General features: G+C 51.0%; 1 protein-coding gene across 1 annotated transcript in view; it reads left to right on the top strand.

The window, feature by feature from the left end:
- The first annotated feature begins 3,761 nt into the window (after positions 1-3,761).
- LOC102010369 (galectin-9-like) overlaps positions 3,762-8,844 on the top strand; it is a 37,884-nt gene continuing 32,801 nt past the window's right edge. Inside the window, exons 1-4 of the mRNA XM_013503348.1 lie at positions 3,762-3,821; positions 4,057-4,148; positions 7,443-7,469; positions 8,397-8,423. Of these exons, the coding sequence (XP_013358802.1) occupies positions 4,119-4,148; positions 7,443-7,469; positions 8,397-8,423 (84 nt within the window). The 5' untranslated portion in view covers positions 3,762-3,821; positions 4,057-4,118. The remainder of the gene's footprint in view (positions 3,822-4,056; positions 4,149-7,442; positions 7,470-8,396; positions 8,424-8,844) is intronic.

Here is an 8,844-nt window from a genome sequence, read left to right as displayed (position 1 = left end):
ACATCCATGCCTACTCCCAGAGGGTCCCTTGAGAAGCCGTGAGGATGCTGAGGAAGACAGCTGGGCTCGGGCTGTGGGAGGAAGTGTCCCTGACATAGGCATCTTGATATCCTGGTGAACCCAGGAAATATCCCCATGTCCCTGAGAGCAGAGAAGGCTAGAACCAAATCTGTGGGGCCATGGCAGAGCCAGGAACCAGATGACCCTGTGCCAAGTGTGAGGGGAGGCAGATGGGTACCTGGCATGAAGGATGGTGTGCAGGATCTAAGTGCTTTGGGATCAGAGATCTGGGGCCCACTGGGCGGGTGCATAAGGGAGCCCAGCTCTGCACCCAGGTGATTCCATCAAGAACTTGCTCCCTCAGGCATGGTGCTCAGGCCTCAGTGTCAGCAGGGAACTGGTCAGGAATGCAACATCTCAGGCCCTCCGCTGTCCTACCTCATGGGGACATGTATTTTAAGCACATCTAAGCGGATTTGTGAGTTTCCAGGAGCAGCACTTGGACCTGGTCTAGGTGGCTGGATTCTTGGCCATGCTGTTCAGACTCCAGGCTCCTGGTCAGGGCACTGACATTTCTGGGTGACCAGAGGTCTGCATGTCCCTCCCGCTCCCACATCTGTGTCGCTGCTGCCAGGAGAGGAAGGATAGGCAGCAGGGAGAAGCAGGGGGGAGCCCATGAGGCTTGGCCAGCAGGGCCCTGCCCTCCACCTGAGTCCCTTCCTTGATTCTGAGCAGGAGATGGGGCTCTGTCTCCTCCCAACCCTCCTGGTTGGCTGCATCCCAGCAGGGCCCTGGTCTCTCAGGCAGGCAGGGATGTGGTGCCCTCCACCCACATCCTCCTACAGAAGGCCACGCCTGGTTTTCCCAGGTGCCAATCACCAGTGGCCAAACTTAACCAAACAGGGACAGCAAGGCAAAAGTCTGCATGATGGGGCCTGGAGGACAAGGCTAATGAGCTGGTTCTGGGGCTGGGACTCCCTCCCTCATTCAGGGTAAGTTGCTTCCTGTGGAGGCTCAGCTCCCACTCTCAACTGCCCACCCCTTCCCCACCACCCTCTTTGGGTGAACACAGACCTCCATCCGCTACCATTTCAAAGAGGAATCCATGGTCTCCCTAGTCAGGTCCTTTGTGGGTTCTTTGTCCACGTGGTGGCACAACCCTGACCACGCTATGCCTTGTGGCTGCTAAACCTGCAATAGTGCCACACACACACACACACACACACACATGCGCGTGCGCAATATAGTTAAGTGAAATGTATTTTATATAAGCTTTTTCATCAAGGAAACAAACAAGGAAGGCTCAAGGCCCTTGGGAGCAGACAGGGGTGTTTTCATATAGAAGCATAAATATTGTACAGAGGGCACAGAAATACGCAATGGTGCAATATCGTCTCCTGGTGGCCACTTAAATCACTGCAAGCAAAGAAAGTTCCTGCGTTCCTCTCAGGTTTAGCGTTGCAGATTCATTGCCAAGGACCCCGGGATTGGGGTGGGAGGCTTCAGGGATAGAGGTGACTCTAACTGTAGCAGAAAAACTCAAATGGAAGACTCTTTGCACCGAGGAATTAGAAGGCAATGTTTATTACGCTAGCAGGCAGTGGAATCCTGAGGTTCAAATCACCAGGCCAGAATCAGGTTTAAGTTCAGTTTACTTTTATTTTTATTTATTTATTTATTTTTGTTTTGTTTTCGGTACTGGGGATTGAACTCACGACCTTGCGCTTGCAGGGCAGGCACTGTGCCGCTGAGCTAAATCCCCAGCCCCCAAAGTTCAGTTTAAATAGGGTTTGTGAGTGGGAAATATAAAGCTGATAGTAGGTCATTACGTGGTTGGTTACATGGAATACAAGAATTAGGTCATATATAGGCAGGCAGGTTTACTTGAATTGTTTAACATTCTGGGAAGGAGGGCAAGGGGTTGTGAGCAGAGAAAGTAGAGTTCAATGGGTCCTTGACTGGGCCAGTCTGTTTCAGATATGAAATCCTTGAAGTGAGTTGGAAACAAAATATATTTTTCTAACTGAGGAAAATATAAGCCAAACACAGTAAAGTTGGCCCAGTGCATTATCAGAGAAGTAGACAGCCAAGGCTATCTACGTGACAGGCAGCATGAGCAGAGACACAGGCTATGAATTGATTTCTAACTTTTGCTGTAACATGCCTACAAGTCTGCTACTCTGTAAACGTGTCCTTACACCATCAGTCCAGGATACTACTTTGTGTTAGCTCACATAAAATAGATGTGACAAAATTTATCATTTTGGCCATTGTCAATTCAGGTGGCTTTCAGTATATTTACACTGTTATCCAAACATCACCACATCCAGCTCCAGATGTTTTTCATCTTCCCCAAATGAGTTTCTGCATCCATCAAAAACATCCCACTTTCCCTCTGCCCTGGCGACTACCGTCACTGTGTGTGGCTGAGGCTGATCATGATGGCAGCTGCTAGAAGGAGGCTAAAGGGCAGCTACCACACTGGATTTTAGTTGACAAAATCTACGGAGCACTGAGGTTACCAAAAATAATAAGGTTAGGCTGCATTAGTGGAGGTAGAGCATCTAGAAACAAGGAGGTGAAAATCTCCCACTTCTGTGTGTTGTTGACCAGATTCCTTGGGATAGGTGATCTACTTTGTGGCACCAATCCAGAGGCCAGTCCAAGGCAGAGAGCTCGCTTGAGTGATGCCTAAGTGGCAGGGCAACGCTCCTCCCCAGAGCCGTTATCAAAATCCCAGACTCTTGCTTGCTGCTATCTGTTCCCTACAGTCCACACTGAGGGGTTTTTCAAAATATGATCACACACCTCACCACTTGCTAAGCATGCTAGCTGGTGACTGGATTTCCCTAAGGCTCAAATAGAGCAGAGGTCTCAATACTGACTTTTAAAAAAGTAACTCATGAAATAACTAGAAGAAAACACGCTATTTCTAAAAATATAAATTTGGAAGATGGAAGACCCTCCTAAGTAGAGCACACAGGAAAGGGAAAGCTACCAAAATTTATAATGTAAAAAGACGTACTCTTTATAATGAAAAATACTATATACACATACATATGAGCACACATACATAGCTAAAAGTGTGAAAATCAGAATGCCTATTGCTGAAGAGTAAGTTGTGTACAAGTAGTTCTTATAAATGAACAGAAGTCAGCTCTCAAAGATGATGCAAGTACAAATAAAGGCAGTTTCTAGCAATATAAATACAAAGAAATAGCAAAAAGACAAAAATGTAATCAGACTCACTCATGATCATATAATACAGATATAAAAGTCATCTAGGACAGACAAATGGCCAACATCACACTAAATGGAGAGAAGCTGAAAGCTTTCCCTCTAGAATCAGGAACAAGACAAGGATGCCCACTATCACCATCCCTGTTCAGTATAGTTCTCTAAACATTTAGACAACTTCCCCCTCCATCTTAACACCCATAGGAAAGGGAGATGGTGAAGGAAGGAAAAAATGCATAGGGAGAACTGGAAGCTCCTGGGCCCCCATCCTTACACAATGAAAATCCCCAGTAAGGTGTTTTGTTTTTTTTTTTTCCAAACTCTTCTCCTTAATGATGGTTTTCAATGAGGAATAGAAACTTAAAAGAAAGAAATAGTGTCCTAAGATCCCGAGTATTCTCAAGTCATTCAAGTGGCCATGCATGAGCTGTGTACCTTGGCTGCACCCCTTTCACTCCCTAAGCCTCATTTTTCTGTGTTCCACTGCCCTGCCCAGCGTGCGGTTTCCTGCAGCCTGGGACGGAGCGTGCTTAGGACGCACAGCACACACTTCGGGGCAGTGCCGTCTGCAAACTGGCTGCCAGGTCACTCTGCGTCTTCATGAACCAAATGGGATTCGGTCTCTGGGTGGAGCGCAGGGGGCAAAGGAGAGAAAGGTCACAGGACTGGGGATGCCCATTTCCCTGTCCCCGAACCCCACCCACAGCCCTCACCCCAGCACCTGGCTTCTCTCTGTCCAGACCGCTTCCTTTGCTCCTGGCTCCGCCCTGTTGGGCAGCTGCCAAACTGCGTTGCTATCTGTTTCCTTGAAATGTCCAGCTCTGTGCGCTGACAGCTCAGTTGGTGTGAAAATCAGCAGGGGACACCGAGGCTGTGAAAACATGGGTTCTTCTGAAAGCCAACCTGCCCAGGTGAGTCGTGGGCTGGCCCAGCCTGAGCTGGCTGCACAGCCAGGGAGGAGCAGCTCTGGTCACTGAGGAAATGACTTGTTGGCAGGGAGAGCTGGTGGGGGAACCCCAAAGAGAGCCTGAGCAGGGTGCAAATGCCAGAGGTCATCTGGGTGTAGCTTTTTTCCATGGCAGCCTCGTCCAGGGCAGCCTCTTGGGACTTAGGGATGTTAATGTGATTCAGGCATTTGACTCTCAATTAGTGACCCTGGTCTAGGTGCCTGCTTCATTCTAGGTGTTCATGGAATACAAGTGTAGTAGCATCTTCAAAGGTGACAGTTTGTATACAGAAGGTGTGAACAGGCTTCTGGAAGGAAAACAACCCACACCCATGGCATGGCCTTTGGGGTTCAGGCATACATTGGCCAGATGGCTCCAGTTGGGGCACATTTACCTCCCCAGGTCTCAGTTTCCACATCTGTCTAACGGGCATAATACTCGAGCCCACCTCCCAGAATAGGGGAGAGATTGGGCTGTGTAGCATATCTAGTGCGTTTGTATGTAGGTGCTGTGGGAGTGTTGGGCATTTTCAGCAGCCCTAGGTCAGCGGGAGATCTATGAGGAAGTATGTGTGTCCAGAGGGGTGAGCTGGAGCTCAGCACGCAAGAATGCACCTGCATGTCTACACAGGGCCCGGCTGAGAAGTAAGGAGAGATTAGGGCTGTGCCTGTGGTGTGCAGTGCAAACAGAAGACTTTCCCACATTTGCCCCTGCCTGCCAGAGGCAGTGCTTGAACACCGTGGGGCTTCTCCCCTCTCTGTGTGTGGGTGAACTGATGCTCTTAGGTGGAGGCACTTGCCAAATGTCCCCCAGTGGAAAGCTAAAGGCAGGTGCCTGGATTTACCTCCAGAGAGCGGGTCCCCACAGACAGAGCAGCACTGTGGGAAGCAGCAACATGGTAGCCTGGTCCCAGGCCTTCCCTGGGTCACTGCCAACCAGCTTGCTGGCACAGGTGGGGGATGAGCAGAGGGGGCTGCAGGGCCTGAGAGTGGGCCCCGAGTGGAGCTCACTCACGTAGGAGACCTTCTTGCCCTGACCCTCCCGACACCCGCCACAGGGGTCCACGCCCCTCAGCACTGCCATTGCTCCCATGTGGGACCTGCGTGGAGGAGATGGGAGAGGCTGGGTGGAGCTGGACGGGACCTCTTGGGCACAGTGGGTCGTACTGATCACACCTTCTCTGGTTCCTCAGCAGATGAGAAAGTATATAAACTGAGAGAGCTGAATAGGCCTTCAGGTACTGAAGGAAAGAGGCCCGTGCCGCCCCGTGGTGTGGCAGCGCCCATCCGCCCGGCTGGCCTCTCTGCGCTAGCTGCTCGCCTCTCACAGCTGCAGGCACACACCCTGCACATGCCAGTGTGTGGGAGCCACGCAGCCACAGCACAGCTGAGCTACTGCGCCTGCCGCCCGGCTTGGGCACCAGGCTCCCTGTCCTAGCCGGCCTCCTCCACAGGCCACGAAGGAAGCTGGGCCCACAGCGAGGACGGCCTGGGGAGGTCCTGGGGGCCAGGGATAAGGACGTTCTGTGCTGTATCGTGAGGCAGCCCGGGTGGGGCTAAAAGCATGGGTTCCGGGGTGCAGATCCCAGCTCTCACTGAGCGGCTGTGCGGCTGTGTGCACCTCAGAACCTTTCTGTGCTGCAGGGGCCTCGTGTGTAAAGCGCCAGTGACAAAGGCAAAGGTTGTTCTCAGAAAGAAAACACAGGTGCGAAAGGCGGCCACCGGCAGGGCCTTTTACCTCACAGCCGTGCCCTGTGCACAGCCTTGCTCCGCCAGGCTGCGGTCCCACTCCAGTGCGGTCTAGGCGCCCTCCAGTGCCCCTGGGCCACCAGAAAGAGGGTGCTGCACTTTGGCTGTGAGGGTCAGCTCTGCTTTCTGTCTTTTTTTTTTGAGACAAGTCTCGCTATGCAGTTCAGGCTAACCTTGAGCTCACTTTGCAGCTCAGGCTGCCCTCGAACTCACAAGGATCCTCCTGCCTCAGCCTCCCGAGTGGTGGGATTACAGGTGTGCACCACCACGCCTGGCTCAGCTCTGCTTTCTGGACCTGCAGGTAGGAAGAGGAGAAAAAGTGCCTTCAGGCAGGGCCAGGAGCAGGGAACAAGTTTGGGACCCTCTGAGGTATTGATTTGAGTCAATGCAAACAGCTTCATGATTGAGTCATCCTCAGCTAGAGGTTTTTCACCAGCAAGAGAGGTGGCATTAATGTGTTACCAAGTGGAAGGGGGCCCAGAACATATGTAGGTGAGGTGACTTGTCCAACATCACAACTGCCAGCACAGGGAGCTGGCCCGGGAGCCAATCCCGTGGCGCCTGGAAAACCTCCATCTCTTTGCAAGAAGGGAGCCAAATAGTCCCATTGTTTTGTGCTAAGCTCCCTCCCTGTCCTTCACACTTCCAAACTGCAAGGCAGCCTTGGTCTCAGAGCTTAGAACAATATAAAGTGCAGTATATTGTCTTATAGCTCTGCCCATCAGAGGCCTAGAGATCACATGTTGAAAGGCTGGGTTGAGCTCAGCGGTAGAACAAGTGCATAGAAGACTCTGGATTTGATGCCCTGCACCACAAAGAAAAGAAATAAAAGGCACCATAGGCTCATTTCCATCCTGAGGCTTCAGGGAGAGTCCTCTCTGTTTCCTCTGCAGCTTCTTGAGGGGCCTGTGAGGATGGGCTCAGGCTCCGCCCTCTGTCCCCACAGCCAGCAGCTTCTTGGGCTGGGGCTGTAGCTCAGAGTAGAATGCATGCTGGGTGTTCTACCTCAAACACCACACAAGTGCAAACAAAAGATAGAAAGTCAGCATCTTCTTGCTTCTGTGGTCATATCCTTTCCTTTGACCCTGACTGTCCCACCTCTGTCCTACAAGGGCCATTGTGATTACAGGGGACCCACCTGGGCCTCAGTGTGGTGATCTGGAGCCCATCTCGCCATGGGTTCCAGGGATCGGACTAGAGTATGGATGTTTCTAGTCTTGGGGCTGGGGACAAGGGCGTCATTCTGGCTTCAGCGTCTTCCTTGCAGCAAAGAGTTGCTGAAAGGCAGGTGATGGGATGCAGGGCCACAGCTGCAAGATCCAGAAAGACTGCGATGACAACCAAGGTTACCAAGAGACACCCAGGGCTGAACCCTCAACCTCATTCATATTGGAGCGCCCCCTCCAGAGTGATGTGTGTGTGTGTGTGTGTGTGTGTGTGTGTGTGTGTGTGTGTGTGTGCACGTGCTCATGACACTCTCACATTGAATTTCTTGGTCTCTTTTCCACAGGAACCTGAACCAGAGCCCAAAACTGCTGTAAGTGGTGTGTGTGTGGTAGCTGGAGATTTCATGTGGAATGGCGGGGTGGGTGGTAAAGGGCAGCCTGTGGTGATCCTCTGACTTGCATTTTTCAATGTGTTAAAAGGGTGGGTTGAGCTCAGCAGCAGAACAAGTGCCTAGAAGACTTTGGATGTGACATCCTGCACCACAAAGAAAAGAAATAAAAGGCACCATAGGCTCATTTCCATCCTGAGGCTTCAGGGACAGTCTTCTGTTTCCTTTGCAGCTTCTTGAGGGGCCTATGTGCATGCGCTCTGGTCCTATCCTCTGTTTCTAAAGCCAGCAGCTTCTTGGGGCTGGGGATGACCTCAGAGAAAAAAGCCTGCTGTGTGTTCTATCTCAAACACAACACAAAGTACAAACAAAAGATAGAAAGCCAGCATCTTTTTGCTTTGTGGTCATACCCTCTTCTTTGACCCAGACCTTCCCACCTCTGTCTTACAAAGGCCGTTGTGGTGACACAGGACTCTCCTAGGCCTCGGTGTGGTGAACTGGGGCCCATCCCGCCAGCCTCAGATCCTTCACTGAATCACATCTGCAGACCTTTTTCCGGTTAAGGTCACAGTCATGGGTTACAGGGATCTGATGGGAGTGTGGATGTGATCTTGGGGGCTGGGGACAAGGGTGTCATTCTGGCCTCAGTGCCTTCCTTGTAGCATGGAGTTGCTGAAAGGCAGGTGATGGGATGCAGGGACACAGCGGGAAGATCCAGAAAGATTGCTATGACAGCCAAGGTTACCAGGAGACACCCAGGGCTGAACCCTCAACCTCATTCATATAACCCTCAACCTTACTCATATCAACCCCTCCAGAATGAGTGTGTGTGTGTGTATGTGTGTGTGTGTGTGTGAGTGTGTGTGCTCATAAACCTCCCACATTAAAATTTTGGCCTCTTTTCCACAGGATCCTGAACCAAAACCCAAAGCTTATGTAAGTCTTGTGTGGGCAGGGGCTGGAGATTTCATTAGGTTGGGTGGTGAGTGGCAGCTAGTGGTGATCCTCTGACTTGAATAATTGAAAAGAGTCCTTTGTCAAGCTGACATTTAAAAAATACTCCTGAAAATTAGAATAATTTTGAAAGGAGCTTTCAACTTTAAAATGCTCCCTTGAGCATGAGCTAATTATATGGCCTTCCCTTGTCATCCCAGCATGCTTGAGTATCCGGCCAAAGTTCCTTCCATGACAGCGAAGGCCCCCTGCTTTGGGAACACTGGGACATTTTCCTTTGTTGGGACATTTCCCCAACATTTAATGAACCAAGTAAAGATGTCCTGGCTTCCTCTGGAAGTCCTACTACTATCAGCTGATGTCCAAGTCCATGACAATTGGTACAGGATTCCCCACTGCTGTG

The sequence above is a fragment of the Chinchilla lanigera genome, unplaced genomic scaffold (assembly GCF_000276665.1).
Source record: "Chinchilla lanigera isolate Chin_1 unplaced genomic scaffold, ChiLan1.0 scaffold00080, whole genome shotgun sequence".
Classification (NCBI taxonomy): domain Eukaryota; kingdom Metazoa; phylum Chordata; class Mammalia; order Rodentia; family Chinchillidae; genus Chinchilla; species Chinchilla lanigera.
The sequence above is the reverse complement of the archived record's forward strand: the minus strand, read 5'-3'. Positions and strand labels throughout refer to the sequence as shown.